The sequence below is a fragment of the Sus scrofa genome, chromosome 5 (genome assembly GCF_000003025.6).
Source record: "Sus scrofa isolate TJ Tabasco breed Duroc chromosome 5, Sscrofa11.1, whole genome shotgun sequence".
NCBI lineage: Eukaryota > Metazoa > Chordata > Mammalia > Artiodactyla > Suidae > Sus > Sus scrofa.
In genome coordinates, this window is record NC_010447.5 from 41585254 (window position 1) to 41610197 (window position 24944).

The window sequence follows — 24944 nt, forward strand, 5'->3', positions numbered from 1 at the left end:
TTACCAGGGGCTAGGGGAAGAGGGGAACATAGAGATATTGCTTACTGGATATGGAGTTTCTGTTGGGGTGATAAAAAATTTAGGAAACATACTATTTGATGGTTGTACAATATTGTGACTATAATTAATGCTATGGCATTATATTTAAAAAGTTAAAATTACCAGTAATTGGTCTTCTCCAAATAATTTCCATAATGACTAGAATTATCCTAAAATGGGTTACTCCTGTGACCAAGTGTTTAATTTTTTTACAGCAGGGAGTTCTTCAAATTATGAAGATATTAGACTTTCCATAGTCTTGTTCTTAGACACCCTTTCTGCCTTGCCTCCTGTTGCATCCTATCACTGTACATGCCATTCTCCAAATTCATCCTGCATTATTCTTTGCTGTTTCAAAGCCTAAAATACCCTTCTACTTACTGCCTTCCCACATTCTATTCAGAGCACAACCCAAATGCATTCCTAACTGTAGAACTCTCCCAATTCTTGAAAGAAATGTAAATGATCTCTCTTCAATGTTCTCATAAGGCTTGATTAGGTAATTACAAAGATATTTGCTTAATTAACTATGTATAAAACTGTCCATATATGGTATGTGTACTTTCCTGAATATGTATTATATTTAATAAGAAGTATTTAAATAAAAATTACATGTTTGGCCACCTAATCAAGCCTCATGTTACCATGACCTACTTTAGCCACTGAGCTCTTTAAAGGTTCACCTTAGTAATCTTTACTTCTCTTAATATGCCATACATATAATAACCAATCAGTAATTACTTTGCTAAATATTCTAATGAGTTAACTCACATAGAAGGCAACCTGGGTCACATCAAGGTACATAGAACAGTACACACATGTATACGCACATATGCATGCATGCATGCAAACACACACACACACACACACACACAAGTATAACTGGTAAAATCTGAATAAGCTCTGTGGATTGTACCAATGTCCATTTTCTTGCTGTTACTGTACTATAGTTATGCAAAATGTCAGTACTAGGGGAGCTGGGGTGAAGAGTGAATAGGACCTCCCTGCACCTTTATTTACAACTTCCTAGAAGTCTATAACTATTTTCTAAAACAAAGAGGTTTTTTTTTTAAGGTTAGAGTTTAGAGAAATAGATATTCTTATATACCGCTAATAAAAAACACAATCTACTAATAATGTAGCAGTAGACATTGAGGAAGTTATAGACCCTTTGATCTAGTAATTCCACTTCTAGAAATTTACCGTAAGTGTTTACTTGGATACAGGCCCCAAAGATAGCCCATCACAGCATTGTTTATATTCGCGTACAAATGAAGCAAACTACCAATAGTAGGGACTGGTTCAACAAATAAAAGTATATATCTAAAATGTAAAATTATACATAAATCTTAAAATTGAGAATACAAATGTATAATTACTACTAGTTGTTTGTGACGTGTTGATTTGAAGAAACGATTCCATAGCATCTGCTTTTTAAAGATACGTACTACAGGAATTTATAATATGTTTAATAGATGCATAGAAAATGTCTAGGTTAATGCCAAAGTAACAGGGCTTATTTCTGGATGATGGAATTACAAGTAAATTTGTCCTTATGATTTATTTTTTTTACTTGCATTTTTGTATTTTTTCATGAATTATGTGTGTTAAAGAAACAACGAACATTTAAAAAGTTAAATTATGAAATTTTTATAAATGCTTATCAATTAAAATCTTACTTAAAAAACTGAAACTTTTATCATACTTTTACAGTTTATAAACCATTTTAAACACATATCAGACATCATCGATCATTTCTACAATGTGATATTCCTGTTTTACAGATAAATCACAATGAGATAATCTCAGAGTAAAAGTCACTGTAACAAAATAAAGTAACCCATCAATCCGGGTAATCAAATCCATAGGGAAATTTCTTACTTACAGCTCTGAAGTTTCAATATATTTTGCAGTTCCTTCAATAGTGTTACAATATTCTGTGGCAAATTTGGTGATAAGCTGGAGTAAAGTAGCACTTTTATCATCCACAGGTTCACCATAGCTATTTAAAAGAGACTGATACTGAGCAGCAAGAACATTTATTCTCGTTTTCAGCTCTGGTAAGCAATCTCTGATGTGATGCATCAGTAACCTAAAAAGGTTAGAAAGAAAGGATTTTAAAGTAAAACTGTATTTTGAAGACCCAAGCAGTCAAATTTTTAAAATGTAAGTAATGGGAAAACAGGTCAAACAATTTGTTTTGGTGGGAAATAATGAAGTCTTAGACTAGAGGCAGATACTTAAGTCTGAAAAAAATGACATGAAAGAAACCATCTTGGTAAATGCTTTTTAAAGTTGCCTTCAACCCATCAAATTGTAGCAACTGCTAGAAAACTAAACATAAATTGAAAAAAATTTTATATTATTACAATTACATCAAAGAAAGTAAGCTACTCAATCCAACTCTACCTACATAATTTTGTTTTCTGACTTATCTTTTACAATGGGTACACAGCACAGAGAAACTCAATCTTGTTAATATCCATGTCCTTCAGCCTATAATCTATTTAGGGAATAAACCAAAAGTAAAAGAAAACAGCTTTTACTTCAGTCATTCATATATTATCTAGAAAGGTCTTCTATTCCTGCTGCCATCAGTGGGTATTCAGAATTCAAGGTATATAAGTTAAATTATTTTTATGAAAAGGAATAGAAGACAAATTAGGAATAGATTGTGAAAATTATGAATTTTAATTTAGTTCCAAAATCCAAAATGGAAATGAAGTTATCTGCCATCTAGCTTTATCATCAGGAATAAAACGACTATCAAGAATTTCATGATTTAAGGCATTTTAAAATTCACTTGAGCATTCCTAGATTATTCAATGATTTAATGCCAACCACCTCAATAAAAATAGATTATCTACATTATAAGAACCTATTACACAAGAAGCAAAAAATGAAATTTTGCAAAAAATGAAAATTTGCGTTTTCATGTAAGGAAGTGATAATCAAATGTCTCAGACACCTACTGGCAAACCAAAAACATCTCATTTTCCAAAAGGTAAAAAATATTACCTGTTTAAAGTCCTAGCAAGATACTTTGTTCCATTTCTATTAGCCAGAGATGGGTATTTCTTTTGAAGGAAAGCATATTCATCACGGATTGAATCAGTTACACTTTTCTTATTGTTAATATCTAGCTGGCTCCTAAGATTGAAAAAAAAAAAAAAAAGAAAAAACTGTTCAACTCAAGTCAGCTATGGTCCTCTAAGTACTTTAGATGGTGATGGTAACGATGATGATGATGAAAGCCTAAAACTGATGACGATGATGGCGGCAACCAGGCACTGTCTATAATGCTTGACATGGCTTGTTTTATTTAACTCTCACAATAATGATATGAAATAAGTATTATCCCATTTTACAGCAAAATAACTAAGGCCCAGGGAGATTAACTAACTTACCCAAGGTCATATATTAAGTAGTTCAGCTAAGATTCAAACTGTGTGACTTTTAAGTAAGCATTGCCAGAATAGTTTAGGTCTCATTATTACCATTAACTACAGTCAAAAGCAGTACTCTTAAGTAACAGGGATAGACAAGTGAAAAAAATATGTCTTAAACAACTGTATATTTTTCCATAGGCAGACTAAATTCAAGAGTAGTCATCTACAAATAAACAGTTTAAACCAGCTGTTTGCCTGAAAAGAGAGATAGTGAGAATTTTAAAAATTTAAAAAAAAAAAAAAGTAGGGTTGAGGGAGAAGACACGTAAATAGAAGCAGACAATTATAAAGACATCACTTAGCAACATTTTTATTTTAAAAAGTCTGAGTCTCAAAAATTTAGGTGTCACTTAAACCTACATTATACTTAGTTTGTGGATGAACTAGGGCTAGAACCCAGATCTCATGACAGTTACAGTGCTTCCTATTTTATAAAGGCTTTGGACTAAGAGAGCTCTTCACTTGGATCTGGCTCTGCTTTCACCAGCCATGCAACTTAGGTATAAATATATAACTTAGTAAGTTTTGTAATTATAAAACAGATTAACGTACATAACTCACAGGGATGTTTTAAGGGGTCAAAGACACCATTTGCAAATTTCGCATAATAGAGTGTCTAAAACATAATTAGATACTCAATACCAGTTAGTTTCCTTTCCACAATTTTTAATTCCAGCTACTCATAATTAGGATACCTTTAATAAAATTTCTCCAACTCACATTCTGCCAATTATATAGAATTACTAATGTGAGAAGCTAAACTGATTAAAATCCTACCACCTTAACAACTCTCTCTTGATTGAGTGCAAATTAAATAATACTTTTTTTTAAATCCAGTGCCTTCATACATAATAGAGAAGAAATTTTCAAGCCTGGCTATTAAGTTTTCTTCCATTTTGTGGCACTGCTTACTTTAGAAACATTTTCTATTTAAAAGTATCTACAGGAAGCTTTAGTGAACATCTAGAGGAGGCTTTTCTCCCTTTGTTTCAATGAATTCTTCAGCAATACCAAGATTATAATAACATGAACACTATGTTATAGTGTTCCATTATATTATAATAACAGAACACTATCACATTTCAGACTGATTCAAAAAATTCAGATTTGCTTTTTTGCTTTTTTTTGTTCTTTGGCTGTGTCCACGGCATACAGAAGTTCCCAGCCTAGGTATCAAACCCACACCACAGCAGCAACCTAAGCCAGGTCCTTAACCCACTGCACCACAAGGGAACTCCAAAAAAAATTCAGTTTTCCTTTGAAATGAGAATGTTACAATTCTTATTCCATTCTTGATTGCTAACCTGTTAACTACTCCAATTATTCCAAGTTTGACTGGTATAACCCTTCCCATTAATACATCCATGGCATCAGTACCCGCATCCATGAGATCAAGTTTAGTGATTACAGCTAGGGTTCTGCGACCTGGTAAATGCAAAAAAGAAAAGAAACGACCCATTAAATTAAGCTATTAAGTATTAATAAAGGACAATCCTAATCTAAAATCCTACCTAACATTACCTCTGCCATTATTTTGGTAATGTTTTCCTTTGCTTACAAATACTTTTTTAAATTAATTTTAATAATCATATTTAATTTAAAAATTTTTTTAAATGTAACTTTCAATTAGCTCTTTTTGGGCTAACTTTTCTATTGGCATTTTAAAATTCACTCATGTATGGTATACAGGTCCATGAGTTTTGACAAACACAAAGGTATGTCACCACTTCCTCAAGACGAAACAGGTCCATTATCCCTCTGGCAAAATTTTCTTGTAACTACCCAAACTTGTTTTCCGTTCCTAGCTTGGCCTTTTCCAGAATTCTATATAAAATGTAATCATATACATAGCATTTTTTAATCATAAAAGTTTTAATTTATTTAACATATCCTACCGATAGAAATAGATATATCCTGTTAAATTTTTTTTTCAGGCATAGTTTTTATGTTCCAGTCTTGAGTACAAAGTTTTCAGTCTTTTTCAATTTATTAAATGTTTCGACTAGTCAAAGTTTTCAACTGATTAAATAAGTCCCACCAACACTGTGGAGCATAATCTGCTTTACTCAAGGTCTACTGATTTAAATATTAATCACATCTAAAAAATACCTTCCCAGCAACATTTGGACTGAATTTGACCAAACAACTGGGTACTATGTAGCCAGTTAAGTTGATACCTAAAATTAACCATCACACAGTCCCTGTAATTATTTTGATGGTCTTGGCACGCTGTACTATGAGTTTGGCTTCTTTCACTTAGCATAATGCATTTGAAAGTCATCCATGTTGTTGCAAATATCAATGGTTCATTCCTTTTTATTGCTGAATAGTGTTCCATGGTATGAACACATTATAGTTTGGTTTTTCATTCCCCATTTGAGAAATATCTGTGTTGTTTTCGGTTTTAGGAGATTAAGAACAAAGCTAGTACAGATATTTGCATAAAGGTTTTTATATAAACATAGGTTTTCATTTAACATGGGTAAATACCTATGAGTGGAACTACTGATTTAACTTCTTTAAAAAGCTGTTTCCCAAAGTGGTTATACCATTCCCATCAGCAATATATGAAAGCTCCAGCTGCTCTGCATAGTGTTCAATTTTACATATGACATTTTTCACTTATAAGCACTTTTCTGTTTTGGTCCTAATCTACAAAGTCATCCTTTTTAATGATTTCATCATGTTCTATTATTATCTTATCATTCCTACTGTGGGCCATATATTAGGTTGATTCTAATTTTTTTTTTTATAAATAATACTGGATTGGATTATTTTCTTACACTACATTACTAGATTAAGATTACTAGATCGAAAGTATGATTATATTTATGGCTCAAGGGTAAGTTTAAAATAGAATTGATGCGTATAGAATGCTTAACAGTTTAATAAAAATAAAATTTAAATAAACCTTTCAATATAGTTTCTTTTAATCTAACTAAAATGAGCATTAATTCCTCATGTAATACATACATAAAACAACTTGAAATGATAAAAAAAAAAAAAAAGTGTTTTACGAAATGACCTAGGAGTTCCCATTGTAGCTCAGCAATAACGAACCCGACTAATGTACATGAGGATGCAGGTTCGATCCCTGGCCCTACTCAGTGGGTTGGGGATCTGGCATTGCTGTGAGCTGTGGCATAGGTTTCAGACACGGCTTGGTTCTAGCATTGCTGTGGCTGTGGTACAGGCTGGCAGCTCTAAGTCCCAATTCAACCCCTACCTGGGGAACTCCCATATGCCACACTTGCAGCCATAATAAATAAATAATTAATTAATTAACTAATTTAAAAATAAAGAGAGAGAGAAAAGAAAAGAAATGACACAGCCTACAGACCCTCAATACTCAGGTGAAAAAAAAAATGGCTTCTGTATGGAGCAAAGCATACATTCATTAGCAGCAATAATAACTTACAAGTTGGCATCTTACATATACTAAGAGATGCACACCACAGCATTAGCGAAGTATCATATACTGACCCACAGTATGAACTATTTTTCTAAGGATTGGCTCTGCCTTAAACCTATCTAAATGTTTTCTAACTCTGAAGAATGTAGATACCATAATTATCTCTTATACTATAATAATCTACAATGATTACCTAAGATAAGTTACTCTTAGAAATCAGCCATTCAAAACCAAAATCATTTTATGTGTAAAAGCAAGAAACTCTTTGCAAACCATCTTATTATTTTAAAATCATTAGGTAGTCAGTACAAATATGAACATCATGAGAAGTATTTTTGCCTAGCCCGTACAGCAATTTATCCATTAAAACTTTATTTTCAATCAAAATTTGTTTGATATTGTATTAAAATAGAAAAGCATTGTTTTTAAAATGTGTCAAAAGCTAAAGATATTCTTTTTAAAATTAAAACCCCTCCTTTACCATTATGAACCAAGCATCGCATTAGATATTAACATCTGTCCTTACCATCTGGATCTACCTCTCTTGAAATTTTAAGTGCCTCTGATGTTGCCATATCTGTATTAGCAGCAGTGACAGCGAGGATAATGGAATTGGGATTACTGATGAATCGAAGAATGAGCTCTCTGATTTGAAGCTCAATATCCTTAGGTTGATCACCTACAGGCACCTGAACCAAACAGAGATGATCAAGGAACTAGTGATAAAAACCAACTCAGCTTCCCCAACCCCATTTCCATTTACAGATGGAAAACAGGAAAAATGGAGACTAAGGAATACTTAGGTTAAATGTTATACTTTTAAATTATTGTTTTAAATTGGATTATGCTTTTAAATTGGGTAATCAGGGGAAACCTCACCCAGATAAAGACATCTGAGAGAAGGACTGGAAACTGAAAGAGATAAGGGAGATGTACATGCAGATATCTGGGGGAAGAACACTCCAGTAAAGGGAACAAAATGGCAGAAGACTAGAGCAGGAGTTAGAAGAATAATAGAGATAGACTGAGTAGATATTTTAGATCTCTTTAAAAACTTAAGCTTTTACTTGGAGTGAAATGAGAAACCACTGGAAAGATTTTGAGCCAAGGAAAGATGCAATCTAATTTTCACTTTAATAATATCACTCTGGCTGCCTAGTTAATAAATTATGAGGAAGACCCCTTAGGAGATTACGGGGGTAATCCAGCTGAGATGATAGTGGCTAGCTCAAGATGGCGCCTATGAATTTGTAAGACATGACAGAGTTCCAGATATACAGGCACACCTTGTCTTACTGCACTTTGCTTTATTGCACTTCACAGATATCACACTTTTTGCAAACTGAAGGTTTGTGGCAATCTTGTAACAAGAAAGTCTATTGGTGTCAATTTTTCCAAAAGTATTTGCTTGCTTTGTGTCTCTGTATCACATTTTAGTAATTCTTGAAATATTTCAAACCTACCAGCAAAAAGATTACATACGATTCCCTGAAGGCTCACATGATGATTAGCATTTTTTAGCATAAAGTATTTTTCAATTAAGTATTTTTAGCAATTAAGTATTTTTAACATTATTTTTTAGACTTAATGCTATTGCACACTTAACAGTTGACTTTTGACTGTTGTACAGGTGACCCTTGAACAACACAGGGTTAGGGGTACTGACCCCTTATGGAATCGAAAAATCTGCTTTTGACTCCTCAAAAACTTAACTACCAATAGCCTCCTACTGACTGGAAGCCTTACCAACAGCAGTCAATTAAAATATATTTTATATGTTAAATGTATTATATACTGTACTCTTTATATTAAAGTAAGCTAAAGAAAATGTTAATGAGAAAATTGTAAGGAAGAGAAAATATATTTACAGTACTGTATTGTACATATCAATACTTAAAGCTTATGTCATCTGTTTACAAGATAAATTGTAGGCATGGACATCAATACTGTTGTATGAGGAGTTCCCGTTGTGGCACAGTGGAAACGAATTCAACTAGGAACCATGAGGTTGTGCGTTCGATCCCTGGCCTCGCTCAGAGGCATCTGTAGTTCCAATTAGACCCCTAGCCTGGGAACCTCCATATGCCACTGGTGCAGTCCTAAAAAGACAAAAATAAATAAATAAATAAAGTAGTTCTATTTTTTAAAAAATACTGTTGTATGATACAAAACACTGTAGACATTATATGTTATTACTGACACTAGACATCAAAAATGAAAGGATAATGTGAAATAGAAATTCATATTTATTTACAGATATAATGATTCATGCAGTGATAATAAAGAAGCAACAATGATTGCCTAATGCAACTGTTATGACTGCTTTACAGTAGCCTAGCCTATACACTGAGTGAATCATTACAAAATTTTTATAGCAGGAGTTCCCATTGAGGCTCCCCAGTAATAACAAACCCGACTGGTATCCATGAGGATGCAGGTTCAATCCCTGGTCCCACTCAGTGGGTTAAGGATCTGGCATCGCCGTGAGCTATGGCACAGGTCACAGACACAGCTCAAATCTGGCATTGCTGTGGCTGTGCTGTAGGCTAGCAGCTGCAGCTCCATTCGACCCCTAACCTGGGAACTTACATGTGCCATGGGCATGGACCTAAACAGACAAATAAATAAATAAATAAAATTTTTACAGCATACAGTATTACAGTCATATTCACAATATAGTATGGAAACCACTTACCTGTGATGGTAAGCTGATAGTTTCTCCAATTATGAGAGAAAGCATACTGTATGGTAATATAATTCTTTGAAAGCAAAGTTATAAATAAAACAGTAAGAAAACTAACACATTATTAATTTTATATTAAATATCACTCACCTTATGCCTATGTAGGATAGGCTATCCACTTTAATACAAATCTTGTGCATGATGTTCTACACAATGAATACTTGGGCAATGATGACAAAGATGGCACAAAAACATCTTATAGTTCTTGCCATACAGTTTCTAGATTTTCACATGAAGATGCTCCCACATATATATAACAGATAAGCTTATTAACTCTATGGCATGATGATTATTTACTATTCATTAGTAGATCATCCTTATCATCTTCACATCAAGTAGATGGAGGATGAGAAGGAGTTGGCCTGGCTGCCTCAGGGGTGGCAGAGACAGAAGAAGAGGAGGAGGTAGAAGACGAGGCAGGAGAGGCAGGTACTCTCAGTGTAACTTGATGGAAATACATCATATGTAATTTCTGTCTGACTCTTATTTTTTCACTATAATAATGTCTCTATATAGTTCCAATCCGTCTTCCACCAAGTCAAAAGCAGTCTTAAATAACTGGAACTCTTCTGACAGATTGCCTAACATTAATTTGTTTTCTCGCACTGCTGCTTCTACATCTTCCCCATTTGCCGCTGTTTCAGAAGCACTCATCTCATCAAGTTTTCTTGTTAATTCCTCTGTCGTAGTGTCTACTTTAGCTCTTAGATTTCTGTAAGATCCATATCTTGAAACCTTTTAGTCAGCCACCCCCCACTTTTTTTATTTGCCATATCTACAATCTCTTTCATGATTTTCTCGAATGGCTCTGTCACAAATCCTAAAGTCATACACAACATCTGGACATAGCCTTCTCCAGTAGGAATTTATTGTTTCAGGCTTAAGGCCTTTTATAGCTTTTTAGTAATGACGACATCTTCTCCCTATCAGGGCTCTCTTCTATAGCACTGACAATCCTTTCCTTAGAGTACCATATGTAATGAGCCTTTAGGTCCATATGACTCCCTGATTAGAGGGTGAATTAAAGACACTGTGTTTGAGGACAAGCAGACCACTTCAAGAGTGGTGCTGAACTCAAGGGGTTCTTCATGGCCAGAGGCACTGTCTAATACCAAAAGAACTTTAAAAAGCAGCCCTGACTTCAGGGACAAAGCATTGATGGAGCCAATCTAGAAAAAGGGTTCTCTTTGTCCAGGCCTTCTTTTTGGACAACCAAATCACTGGTGTTTATCTTTTCCCTTCAAGGCTCAGGGGTTAGTAGCTTTATAGATAAGGGAAGTCCTGATAATAAACTTGACTGCATTTGCCCAATCCAGTAGAGTTGGCCTATCCCTTCCTTCCTTAAATCCTGGTGCTCATTTCTCTCCCCTACTAATAAATGTCCTTTGTGGCATTTTTTCCCAGAATAGGGCACTTTCAATTGCAGCAAAATTCAGGCAGTGGGAGTTCCCTGGTGCTCTAGTGGTTGTGATTCAGCACTTTCACCTCTGAGGCCTGGGTTCAATCCCTGATCAGGGAACTGAGATCCTACATCAAGCTGCTGCACGCTGCGGCCAAAAAACAAAAAGCAAACAAAACCCTGTTCAGGCATATACCCTTTCTCCTTGATTTTCTTAATGGCACCTGAAAACTCTGCTGCCTTCTGTTATCTTAACATCTTTTAAACCAAACTTTTCTAAAATTATCAACTACCCTTTGCTGGCATTAAATTCTCCAGCTGTAGATATTTCACTTTCCTTTTGCTTTAAGTTGTCATATAATGACTTCTCTTTTTCTCAAAGCGTGTTAGAGTCCATAGGCATGCCTTTCCTATAGCAATCCTGCAACCACATAAAAGCTGAAATTTCAATATAAGATAAAAAGGCATTTCACATAAAGTGCAAAGTTTTCAAGCCTCCTGGCATAGCTGCAGCAATGCCTTCCTGAATTTCCTTTCTTTTTTTTTCTTTTTTTTTTTAAACAATGGTTCTTAAACTGGATTCATTAATCTTGAAATGGTGGGCAACTGCAGCTGTAGACCTCCATCTACACTGCATGTCAAGCAACTCAGCTTTTCCTTGTATCGTCTTGACTTCTCTCTGCTTCTCGTACCACTATCAGCATTTCATATGGGTCTTGTGGTGTTATTCAAGCTTTACGGTATTGCACTAAACATGATGAAAAATATTCAAGAACCTCAAGATATCACTTTTTACCATGATATGCAATTTACTGGAGAGATGAACTGCCCATGCAGAGATGATTAGCGTCACACAGGGTTTTAACAGGATACTCACAACACCTGAGCTCAGCTCAATAGCAACAGAAGACGGCTATGAAATTATGTACATATTGTGATTATGTATGCATATTACAGTATATACTACAAGTAATTTTATGCAGTTATGAGTAAATATGCATTCTTTACATTTGTTTACATTTCTTCCTACTTCGAATGGCACCATGTACAATCTGTGTTTGTGTGCATAAAGTTTGATAAATTTTAACTTTTTATAATAGATTTGTATATTTTTATTTTTTTGTTATTTCTAGGCTGTGTGGTTGTCTGCAGTTTTTTCAAATTGTCACAAATCTCCAAAAAAATGTCCAATATATTTCTTGAAAAAAAATCCATATTTAAGTGGACCCATGCAGTTGAAACCTTTGTTCAAGGGTCAACTGCATAGTGTAAAAATAACTTTTATATGCACTGGGAATCAAAAAAATTTATGTGATTTGCTTTATTGCTATATTCACTTTAGTGGTCTAGAACCGAACCTATAATATCTCCAAGGTATGCCTGTATTTTAAAGGTAAAGCTAGGAGGATTTGCTGACAGAGAAAGTAGAGTATGTAGGATAAGAAGTGTCAAAGAATGACTACAAGCTTTTGACTAAGCAACGTAGAAGAGAGTGGCCATTTATTACAACAGGGGAGACTAGAGAAGGATCCAGTTAGGTTGAGGGACAGATCAGGCATTTGGTATTAGACACATCAAGTTTGAAATGCCTATTAGACATTTAAAGTATTTATGTCAAGTAGACAGTTGGATATACAGGATGAATACACAAGTCTGGAGATCTGGGAATGTCATCAGCATACAGACACTAATATTTAAAGGCATGAGATTGTATGAAATCATCAAGAGGTTAAGTGTACCCTCTCGACAAGAGATCTAAAAACTAAGCTTTGGAGCAGTCACTGTTTCGACATTGAAAAGATAAGAAACAAGCAAAAGAGACTGAGAAGGAATGGCCAGTGAGATCAGAAATAATCCTCTAGAGTGTGCTGTCTAGGAAGCAGAGTAAAGAAAGTTTTTCAAAGACAAAGGAAGGCTATGTTAAATGCTGCTAATAGATCAAGGTAATTGTCCCCCAAAAGGCTGATTAATCTATATGAGGTTAAGGAAAAACCACATTTGTTTAAGTGAAAACAAACATGACCACATGCACAATGAGCAGCAACTATTCTTACCTTGGTCATTCCTGGCAAATCCACAAGTGTCAGATTGACAACATTTGGTGAAAAAATCTTAAGATGAATTGGTTCAGGGCTTACTCCCTAAAAATAAGTTTTAAAATACCATATTAAAATCACATTAAGATTTTGATGAAATATAAGATGCTAAAGTAAACCTCATTTTAAGTAGGTATTATATGCTTTTAAATATTAACTAAACTATGATTCTAAAACATTCCAACAATCAACAATCAAAACCTGATGAAACATATAGGAAATAAGGCAGCCATAGGTCATAATCCTATCCAAACCTATACTATTAACATACACAATATATGTCCTTTATACTATTTCACATTCTTTTCTCTTGATTCTAAGCAGATAAAATTTCTTTTTTTTTTTTTTTTTTTTGGTCTTTTTGTCTTTGTTGTTGCTATTTCTTGGGCCGCTTCCGCGGCATATGGAGGTTCCCAGGCTAGGGGTCGAATCAGAGCTGTAGCCACTGGCCTACGCCAGAGCCAGAGCAACGCGGGATCCGAGCCTCGTCTGCAACCTACACCACAGCTCACGGCAACGCTGGATCGTTAACCCACTGAGCAAGGCCAGGGACCGAACCCGCAACCTCATGGTTCCTAGTCGGATTCGTTAACTACTGCACCACAGCAGGAACTCCTAAAATTTCTTAAATATGCTTAACAGACTTAGCACTGAACAAAATAAGGTATCTTTATCCAAATTTAAGAAGTTCTTGATTTCAGAGAGTGAGACACAGGTAACCCATTAAAACAAATCAGGGCAGCAGTAGCAGGAACTAAAAGGTTACCTGCTCAGAGTTCAATAATAAACAAAGCTCAGTCAATCACTAAAACAGAGACAAATATCCTGAATAGGCATAAAAAAATTAACATGGTTCCAAAAATGCCCTTCCGTCAGGAAAAACATCTCTAGCATAGTATCTAGCAGATAAAAGGACTCGATAAATATTTTTTTAATACTAGTACTTAGCAAAGGCCCACTTATAGATTTAAATATGTCCTTGTTAAGAATGGAGGTAAAAAACAAAAGGGAAGGGAAGAGAGAGATAGCAAAAAGTATCTCCTATAGTAACCATAGTTTGATTTTGCAATATGAGTTTGTTTATAAATAGGTTATTTTGTATTATTTTTATTAGATTCCACATATAAGTGATATCAAAGGATATTTGTCTTTCTGTCTGATCATGTTGCTAAAAATAGCATTATTTCATAGACACCTAATTTATTTTAAATTCTCAGAATCTATAAAACAGTTACTAACATTACATTTTCACGGAAAAAAAATTTCCCTCTCTTTCCTTTCATAAGTTAGTCTAGCCTTACCCAAGTCAGAAAAAGAGCTCTTCAAAATACATGTATCTTGGAGTTCCTCTTGTGGCTCAGCAAGTTAAGAACCTGACATAGTTTCTATGAGGATACAAAGTTTGATCCTTGGCCTCACTCAGTGGCTTAAGGATCCAGAGTTGCCGCAAGCTGTATCAGATGTCACAGGTGCAGCTCAGATCTAGTGTTGCCCTGGCTGTGGCATAAACCTCAGCTGCAGCTCTGACTGGACCCTCTAGCCCAAGAACTTCCATATGCCGAAGATGCGGCCAGAAAAAAAAAAAAAATACATGTTATCTTGTAAGTTATATAATGCTTCTTGAGTTAGAGTACAATCAATCCATCAGAAAAAGATAACACTGTAGAAGTACTAAATAGAAAAAGTTATAGACAAGTGTCATATACATCTCAAGATCAAGAATAAACATTTAGGAGTTCCTGCTACAGCACAGTGGGTTAAGAATCCGACTGAAGTCGCTCAGGTGGCTACGGAGGCATGGTTTTGATCCCTGACCCAGCACAGTGGTTTAAGGATCTAGTTTTGCCATGTGCAAAACCAGAACTTCCATGTGCCATGGTGTGGCCATAAAAAAAGAAAGAAAGGTGTTCCTGCTATGACTCAAACGAAACAAATCTGACTAGTATCCATGAGGTTCGAGCCCCAGCCTCACTCAGTGGGTCAGGGATTCAGCATTGCGATAAGCTATGGTGTAGACTGACAGCTGTAGCTCCAATTCGACCTCCTAGCCTGGGAACTTCCATATGCTGTGGGTACGGCCCTTAAAAAAAAAAAAAAAAAGGCAAAAACAAATAAATTCTTGAGAAATAAACAGATAAATGAAATATTTGATATCTGATAGTATATAAAAGCTCTAAGAAATAAAAGAGATTTTGAAGTTTTTATATATTTGTGAAAATATTTCATTAGTTCAAAGACCAGAATACTCTCAATGATGTACTTATTGATGGCTATACTTTCCAGCTCTATAAAGATGCCTACCTTATTATTTCCTGAAATCCTCTCTGTTTCATTTTCAATTTCTTGACGAATTTCATCAAAATCTGTGTAAAGCTAAAAATCATTGAAATAAAAAACACGATATTCGAAACAAGATCAAAAGTTCTTAAGCAGGGTCTGATAAATTTCAAGAATGTCTATGAATCTACAAAGAGAACTAATAAACAAATTCTAATATATTTCTCTGAACCAAGGAGTCATACTTTATGAATTTCTCAGATGCCTGATTCCACAATAGTTAAGAATTTCCAAATTAAAAGAGAATAGGGTTCAATTTAAAGTGTTTTCCAAATAAATGTTAGAAATGTTACCAAGATAAGATTTATTTTACAAGGAACAGCTGCTTCAGGATAACAATGCTACATTGCCAATCATCAGAAACTAAATTATCAACTACTTGTACAAAAAAAAAATGTTTTCAACATGTTATTTCATGATATTCTTGTATGATTACCTTATTTTTGGTGTGAAGAAATTTACCCCATTCTTCTGCTTCAACTCCTGAAAAAAGAAAAACTCCATTTATTGGAAAGTATGGAAATTACTTTTTATCTTTAGAAATTCAAAAAGGCAACACAGTATTGTTTGTTCCTATTTTGCCATTAACTACAAGTTAACTTGTATTTTAAGATCTGCTAAAGTATACTTTCACATTTAAAAAACTGTACCAGGTATTTCAAAAACATGACTAATTTCAATGCTGCTCACAGGTCTTCCCACTATTTTGAAATCTAGATTTTATGAATAAATTATTCACCTCTCATATTTTGTATGTAATTATATCATAGTAAAATATATATTCTTTATTTTTAAATATTTTACATATAAAGCAGTTTGATGAAAACACTCAAGCTAATGGCTAAAAGAAGAAAACTTATGGATCATATACAAAAAGCATGTATAATAGATAAAAATATGCAATATATGAATGAAACAGCTAACTTTTCAATCTATTTTGTCTTTTTTATTTTAATTTGGTATCCTGAAGGTAACCTATAAAGTCACAATTGGTTGTTATTTTAAAGAGCTCTCTCTGTAGTATGAAGCTATTCTGTAATTTACATACATTTTCAAGGTGATTTCTCCCCCAGGAACAAGACTGTTTTCCTTTGGAACTGAGGGTAGGAGGGAAATGAAATGGCGGGGTTAGGGGGACCTAGTATATGCATGCACTGTATGGAGCTGCTACTCTCCAGTAGTTTCCAACAGGTGTGGTCCTCCTGCACTGGCTGAGAAAAGGAAAAATTATTCACTGTAGGCACTATTTTAAGTGGTCTAAAACTTGAAGAGCAAGTTTTATTCTAATTTTCTCAGAGAAGCTAGAAATGTTTAACTGTAGAAAGGTAAACTAACTTTGCCTCCCCCAAGCAGTTATTCTGCTCTTGCCAAACTCATAGTTTTAAATATCTTGATGATTAAGTTTATGAAAAATGCATATCAGTGACCTGACACAAAATTAAAATGACTGTAAGATATTCAAATAAATACTTATTGAGGAAAAAGTGGATCAGCTTCTTTGGTGGAATAATGATAAATAAACTGGATCCTTTTTGCAAGTAAAACGCTCACCTACTTGAAGCTTAGTACCTTCTTCCAAGAAGTCTCATTGGAGGACTGGAGTATTCTAAATAAATAGAACTCAGAGGCAGGTACTATATACCACAGGGGTGTTTTAAATTTACCTTATCATATAGAAGAGGCCTGGCTTCACAAGCATGTTTTTAAAAATAAAGATAAAATAAATTACATTCACCAAAAAAAAAAAAAAAAAAAAAAAAAAAAGCCTGCATTCTGACGCAATGCCAAAAGATAACAAGAACCACTAACACCTGCAATCAATCAATGTGGATAGGCAAATAAAAATGGAAGAAAAAAAAATGCACACAGCCTGTAAGAGTACAAAAGCACACATGCAGGCATAATAGGAAAAGTAGGGCCAAAAACAAATGGATAAAGGAAACCTTTAGAAAGGTGTCTTGAGTTTTTCCATGTAGCAGGGTCTGTAGTTAAAGAGAAACAGCACAGAATGGTAAGTTTAGTGCTTATCCCTAATATTTCAAACCTTTCTAAAAAATCAAATGTGCAAAAGCCTGACATTTCAAATGCACATAGCATTCAATTATTCAAAATTTACAACTATATAATTTCCATTATAATTAATTATAATTAGAGGGAAGTATATATATATATAATATTTTAAGTGATGGAAATGAAGTATATAGTGTGACATACTTTTTTCTTCTTTTTACAGCCACACCTGTGCATATGGAAGCTCCCATGCTAAGGGTTGAATTGGAGCTGCAGCTGAGGCCTACAGCACAGAAATACCAGATCTGAGCAGCATCTGCAACCTATACCATAGCTTACGGCAATGCTGGATCTTCAACCCACTGAGTGAAGCCAGGGATCAAATCCACATCCTTATGGAAACTATGTCAGGTCCTTAACCCTCTGAGTCACAACAGGAACTCCGAGTGTGCCATAATTTATTTTTATTTTCCATTACAACTAATCATGTGATCCCTGGTTTCTAATTCTAACACAAATGGATTAAACATTTTACTATTCAAAAAACTGCCTTAGATACTTGATAACTATGGGAAAAGTTAAATCACGTAGTCAAAAAGAATCTACAAAACATATCAAACACATCTTTTAAAACCTTAAAAATACAAAAGTATTTACTCTGTCTGCTAAGACTGAGCTTTATAGTGAACTTTTTTTTTTTCTCAATATATATTGAATTTAACAGAACACCACAGAAACAGTTTTGGTCTTTAATTGGCATGCTACTCTTGGATTTTGTCCAAAAGGAAATCTGAGGGAGTTCCCACTGTGGCACAGTGGGTTAAGGATCCAGCACTCTCTCCACAGTGGCTCAGGTCACTGCTGAGGCACAGGCTCAATCTCCAGCCTGGCACAGTGGGTTAAGGATCTGGTGTTGCCACAGCTGTGGCGTAGGTCACAGCTGCAGCTCAGATTCAATCCCTGGCTCAGGAACTTCCACGTGCCATCAGTGCAATCAAAAAATTAATTAAAAAAATAAATAAATGGAGATCTGAGGAACATGACTTATTTTTCACAAATACATGAAAGGTAATCACGGAGTTCAAAATTCAAACAAAACCCCCATCCCACTTGAAAACAGTTTGATTTTGTTTTCAATGAGATTTTTATCAGGAAATTCTTTTACACTGGCAGAAGTGGGGGGCAAGATGAGATATGTATAAATCTATACATGGCACCTCAATTTATCCTATGTAGTTGGCAGAATGAAGGATCTCATGTTAAATAAATTATCCTGATAATTAAATTACATATATTAAATATTTAAATATTTTAGTTTTGGCAGTTCTGGTGGACCTGAATCTAAAATAGATTATACTGTTTCCTGTTATGTTAGAATCCACTGTTCTTAAACTTACCTATTACTGGTAACTTAAGCCTTTGTTACATAATAAAGCCCTTTGAGACTACAAATTCCTATACAAAATGGTAAGAGACTGATATTTCTTTTTTTAATGTTCTCCTGTCTTTATGTTGTCCTCCCTTTCTCTTCTATGGTTGTCAGGCTGTCAGGTAGTTTATACTCTTCTGGCTAACTAAATGTCTCCTGTTTTGTTGTTTCTAATTTCCTCTGGGGTAGAATGATTTATGATAGGTAGAACTGATTATCCTGAGGAAAAAGAGGTTCTGAGGAAAAACTAAAGAACTCTCCTAGTTATTAATAAGATACATGATATTTAATACTCCAATCAATTTATGTTCTGGGTGGCTGAGTTGTCACTGTTAGTGAAGTTTTATGGTTTTTTTAATATAAAAAAAATAAGCACTAAGCTTGGAAAAAAATGTGTGTGTAAAGATATGCAGATCTACTGACCAACCACCAAAAAGAGCCATCAACAAAACAGAGTGGACATATAAGCAAAGAGATACTAAGGAACTGACGCTTCTATAGCTAAAATGTATACCCTTTCTAGAAACACTGCCCACATCTGCAAATACTTTTTGAGAGTCAGGATATCATGTGCCCTTTTCAAGGTGACTGAAGAAAATGAAGAGTTAAAAGAAAGACACAATCTCATACAGTTTCTTAAAGTCTTAGTTTCAGTTATTTGGTAAATTTGATGATATTAGTAGGAATGAAATTTTTTAAATGTTATTCTATACATTTGAAACTGGACTATAAATTAGTCCAAAATGATTAAATTCAAGGTTCAGAATTTCAATAATAAAGACATATTACAGAAATGCAAAGTGATGAATAGTATACCAAGAAGCTACCTAGTATAATTAAAATATTTTATATATCCTCTGGTAGTATATCCAAAAATATTACTTGTTAACATCTACAGCTTCCTTAACTTGCTTCAGCAATTAACTTTCTATAGTCGTTAAAGATGCTCATGACAGGTTACCCCCCCATTAAAAAAAAACCCACCAAGCTATCAACACCAAAGCTCCTATAAGAAGTGAAGGAAAAGATCAGACACAGAAATTAAAATAACTTCAACTGCATCACACTATCATCCCATCTTAGATTAGAATATAAGAGGTAGACTGAAACTGCAATGAAAACAGATCTCTGCAGAATAAGAAACAAAGTACTCTGCTGCAAATGTAATTTAATAATTAGAACATTTTATAGATTTTTATAAAGCCAAACACTAAACTAAAAAAAGCAAGATTAAACATTCAAAATCTTACTATAAATCTATGATTAATATAGGATAAATATTTAATAAGCAATTTAAAATATGCTGATAAAGATAGTATGTCTTAAAATATTTTCAGTTTAACCAAAGAACTGCTATAAAGGGTATAACATATTATCTTAATACTCCATGTTCACTATTTGGGGGAAAGAAGAACCTAAAAAAATCAAAATAGTATGTGCCTTATAGGTATGCCTTATAGCAAGAAAAGGATAGTAAGTATAATAATAATAAAAAAAAATCAAAACTCTTCTTAAAAATAATATTCATCTTAGATTGAAAGGTCAAAGATTCAAAATTAGCATGCACATGGTAAGACCAGAAAAGGGAAAGTAAGATAACACTGCCATGTTGTAAAGCTAAAACACTTTTATTTAAAATAAAATCTTTAAACTAAAATCCGAAATATTTAAATTCTAAGAGTTCCCATTGTGGCACAGTGGAAAACGAATCCGACTAGGAACCATGAGGTTGCGGGTTTGATCCCTGGCCTTGCTCAGTGGGTTAAGGATCTGGCGTTGCCGTGAGCTGTGGTGTAGGTCACAGACGCACGCAGCTCGGATCTGGTGTTGCAGTGGGTCTGGCATAGGCCGGCAGCTCCGATTAGACCCTAGGCTGGGAACCTCCATATGCCACAAGTCCGGTCCTGAAAAGACAAAAGATCAAAAAAAATTTTTTTAATTTAAAAAATTAAATATTTAAATTCTAAAACAGAGTGAAAAATCAAAAACATTGTTTCAAACACTAGGAAAAAAGTTTAAAACAATACTACAAAAGACACAATAACTTTAAAAAATAACTGATTCTGGAGTTCCCATCGTGGCTCAGTGGTTAATGAACTCTACTAGCATCCATGAGGACACGGGTTGGATCCTGGCCTCGTTCAGTGGGTTATGGATTTGGCATTGCCCGTGAGCTGTGGGGTAGGTCACAAACGCAGGCTCCAATCCTGCGTTGCTGTGGTTCTGGCATAGGCCAAAGACTACAGGTCCAATTAGACCCCTAGCCTGGGAACCTCCATATGCCGCTGGTGCACCTCTAAAAGACAAAAAGACAATAAATATATACATACATACATACATACTGACTCTTATTTACTGAGTATCACACTGGATCTTCCTTTAAATAGTATTAACAGTAGTTTACTAAATTACCAAAAAGGTACTATTTCAAACAAGTTGACTCGTGGTCCTCGAAAACAACAAAAATTACTTTTTTTATGTGAGAAAAGATGCATTCCACTTTTCTTCAAAAGACTTCTGATTTTGCTACAACCACTAATTTCTGTCTAATCAATTCATATCTTTTTAAGACTGGACCAAAAATGAAGTTTTAAATAATTTTTATTCCAATTCTAAAATTTACCATTTTCTTCTCCTGATGTTTTTCGTTTATCTTCGGGTGAAACATGGACTAGCTGCAGAATGAGAGGTCTCCGGGTGACAATACCAGTGCCTCGGGGAAGCAGGTCCCTCCCCACTAGGCTTTCAAGCACTGAGCTCTTTCCACTGCTCTGAAAACAGAATACACAAGAGCAAAATGAGTTTCTTACCAGATTATTTTCTAACTCAGTAAGACTATACTGTACAATTATTTTAAAGTTATTGCAAAGTCTCTTAAAATGAAAATTTAGTTATTTTTCTATTACATGATTTCTATTTCTTTGAAATAAAAAGTACAAAAAGAGAGAATATACATTCTAATGCAAAACCAATCACTTATGTGGTAACAATCTATGATTATTTCATGGGATAAATAAAAAATCTATAACCCCCAAAAAAGAGAGAGAATATAAGTGTCCACTTCCCCCATAATCTTCCTACCTTTTCTGATACTGTCCTAACCATATTAGTGTATATATAAAATATATACCTATATATATAAATAAGGTATTTTTAAAGTCTGTATGTTATATATAAAATTATGCCATAACATGCAGATTTTTACATTAAATGAGGTAGTAGTATGTGTATTTTTCTCTAACCTACATTTATTTTTAATGTAACAGAGATATCATTCCATATCAATATGTTAATTTCTGTACTTAATTGTTAAATAGCATTCTATAAGTAAAACCAAACCCCAATTGATGGATATATAAATGGTTCCTGCTACTATTAACAATGCTGCAACGAACATGCTTTGTACATATAACCTTACTCACTTTATCCTATTACCTCATTAGATTTATTTGGTTCATTAAATGAAACTGCTGTGATTAAAGAGCATACTGATTTTAGGCATTCACTGGTACTGAAAGACTGCACACCGACAGATGGTAGGTACCAAGCTATGCTTCATGTATGGAGTTTCCACTATGGCTCTACAGTAACTAACCCAACTAGTATCCACGAGGATGTGGGTTCAATTCCAGGCCTTGCTCAGTAGGTTAAAGATCCAGCATTGCCATGAGCTGTGGTATAGGTTGCAGACATGGCTCACATCCCAAGCTGCTGTGGCTTTGGTGTAGGTCGGCAACTGCAACTCCGATTCGACCCCTAGCCTGGGAACTTTCATATGGCACAGGTGAGGACCTAAAAAAAAAAAAAAAAAAAAAAAAAAAAAGCTATGCTTCATGTTTAATTTGCTGTATCCCCATCAGCATTGGACATTATCACTTTTTTGAATATTTGCTGCTTTTTTTTAACAGATCAACACTGACAGTTCATTTAAATTTGATTTTACTATTCAGTCAAGTATCACTTTAAGGGCCTTTTGCATTTCTCCTTCAGTGATTTGCTTGTTCAAATGCTTGTATTTTATGTTTCTTATTAGTTTATATTATGTAAACTCTATTATATATGTATTATATTAATATAAACTAATAAAAATATTAGTTTATGTTTCTTAGTTTTTATCCACATAAATACTTCATTTTTGGTTGTTTTGAATATTTTCCCAAAACTTTTTATTTTGAATTTCAAAGCCACAAGAGTTACAAGAATATTAACAGTGAAAATCCATATACCTTAACAAAAGTACCATATACCTTATTAAGATGTTGACACATATACTTTATGTTTCTTCCTACACACACAGTTTTCTTTTTTTTTTTTTTTTTTTTTTATTATTTTCCCACTGTACAGCAAGGGGGTCAGGTCATCCTTAGATGTATACATTGCAGTTACAGTTTTTTCCCCCACCCTTTCTTCTGTTGCGACATGAGTATCTAGACATAGTTCTCAATGCTATTCAGCAGGATCTCCTTATAAATCTATTCTAGGTTGTGTCTGATAAGCCCAAGCTCCCGATCCCTCCCACTCCCTCCCCCTCCCATCAGGCAACCACAAGTCTCTTCTCCAAGTCCATGATTTTCTTTTCTGAGGAGATGTTCATTTGTGCTGGATATTAGATTCCAGTTATAAGTGATATCATATGGTATTTGTCTTTGTCTTTCTGGCTCATTTCACTCAGTATGAGATTCTCTAGTTCCATCCATGTTGCTGCAAATGGCATTATGTCATCCTTTTTTATGGCTGAGTAGTATTCCATTCACACAGTTTTCTTTTACTGTTCCTTTTGACAGTAAGTTAATATGTCATGACATTTCATCCCTAAATATTATGGCATATCTCTAGGAACAAGAGCATTTTTCTACATAACCACATTATAATGATCGCACTCAAGAAATTTAACATAAATACAACACTAATAAACAGTAGATACTCAAATAAACCCCTTGCCTCTATTATATATTTTAAATGTTCAGATATTTGCTTTTTCCCAACTTTGTAATTCATACGCTTTCAGTACTGTATTTTTTTCTTAGTCAAACTAATAGGTCTTCTAATTTCATATTTTCTAAAAATGCAAAAACCCTAATCTCATCTACTATATCAGAAAAAGTCTACAGGAAGCAGATGGTCCACTCAAGTTAGATTAGTATAAGGGGAGTTTATTTACAAAGTTTTGGATGAGGCTTAGGGCGATCACAAGGGACAGTGCAATAACCCAGGCTAGTAAGGGCAGAGAAAGCTCCAAAAGATGGATAAGGGCTTTCAGAAGAGGGAGAGTCAGCCTAAAGCACCTACACACAAGAAGTGAGTGAGAGGAATACATATCCAGACTTCAGTCTCCTCCTTTCCCCAATTGCTGCCAACGCCCACCATTTCCAAATCCAATTAGAAGCCAGAGGACATAGGAGCCCATTCCTCATGTCCAGAAAGGTCTCCTATGATGGAGAACAGCAGTGCTGAATAGATATTGAGAGCCAAATTTAAGATTATATGGTACATCTGGTATGTTAGGTTTTGGAGTCCAGATTTAGCCCTCTCATAAAGTAAAACAGAGTGCTTTCCATCACTTCTGTACTCTGAAATAATTTAAACAACAGGGGAATTTCCTATTCCTTATGTGCTTGATTAAAAACATCCACAGGGAGTTCCAGTCGTGGCTCAGTGGTTAACAACTCCAACTAGGAACCATGAGGCTGCAGGTTCGATCCCTGGCCTTGCTCAGTGGGTTAAGGATCCGGCATTGCCCTGAGCTGTGGTGTAGGTCGCAGACACGGCTCAGATCCCGCATTGCTGTGGCTCTGGCATAGGCCAGCAGCTACAGCTCCGATTCGACCCCTAGCCTGGGAACCTCCATATGCTGCGGGAGTGGCCCAAGAAATGGCAAAAAGACAAATAAATAAATAAAAACCTGTCCACAAAAAGTCAAGTAATTCTCCCGAATTTTCAAATTTATAAACTACTTATTTATTTTTTTTGTCTTTTTGCCTTTTCTAGGGCCACATCTGTGGCATGTGGAGGTTCCCAGGCTAGGGGTTG

At 34.6% G+C, this 24944-nt stretch overlaps 1 protein-coding gene across 8 annotated transcripts in view; it reads right to left on the reverse strand.

Moving 5' to 3' along the window:
* DNM1L (dynamin 1 like) overlaps positions 1 to 24944 on the reverse strand; it is a 65005-nt gene that overhangs the window by 14200 nt on the left and 25861 nt on the right. For 4 of the 8 annotated variants that reach the window (XM_021092061.1, XM_021092057.1, XM_021092056.1 and 1 more), the window contains exons 2-10: positions 21538 to 21685; positions 17419 to 17457; positions 15912 to 15958; positions 15440 to 15511; positions 13097 to 13183; positions 7427 to 7589; positions 4793 to 4913; positions 3058 to 3189; positions 1925 to 2131 (exon numbers count right to left, since the gene is read on the reverse strand). In XM_021092061.1, the coding sequence (XP_020947720.1) occupies positions 1925 to 2131; positions 3058 to 3189; positions 4793 to 4913; positions 7427 to 7589; positions 13097 to 13183; positions 15440 to 15511; positions 15912 to 15958; positions 17419 to 17457; positions 21538 to 21685 (1016 nt within the window). The remainder of the gene's footprint in view (positions 1 to 1924; positions 2132 to 3057; positions 3190 to 4792; positions 4914 to 7426; positions 7590 to 13096; positions 13184 to 15439; positions 15512 to 15911; positions 15959 to 17418; positions 17458 to 21537; positions 21686 to 24944) is intronic. The other 4 variants (XM_021092060.1, XM_021092064.1, XM_021092063.1 and 1 more) reach the window with 1 other exon arrangement.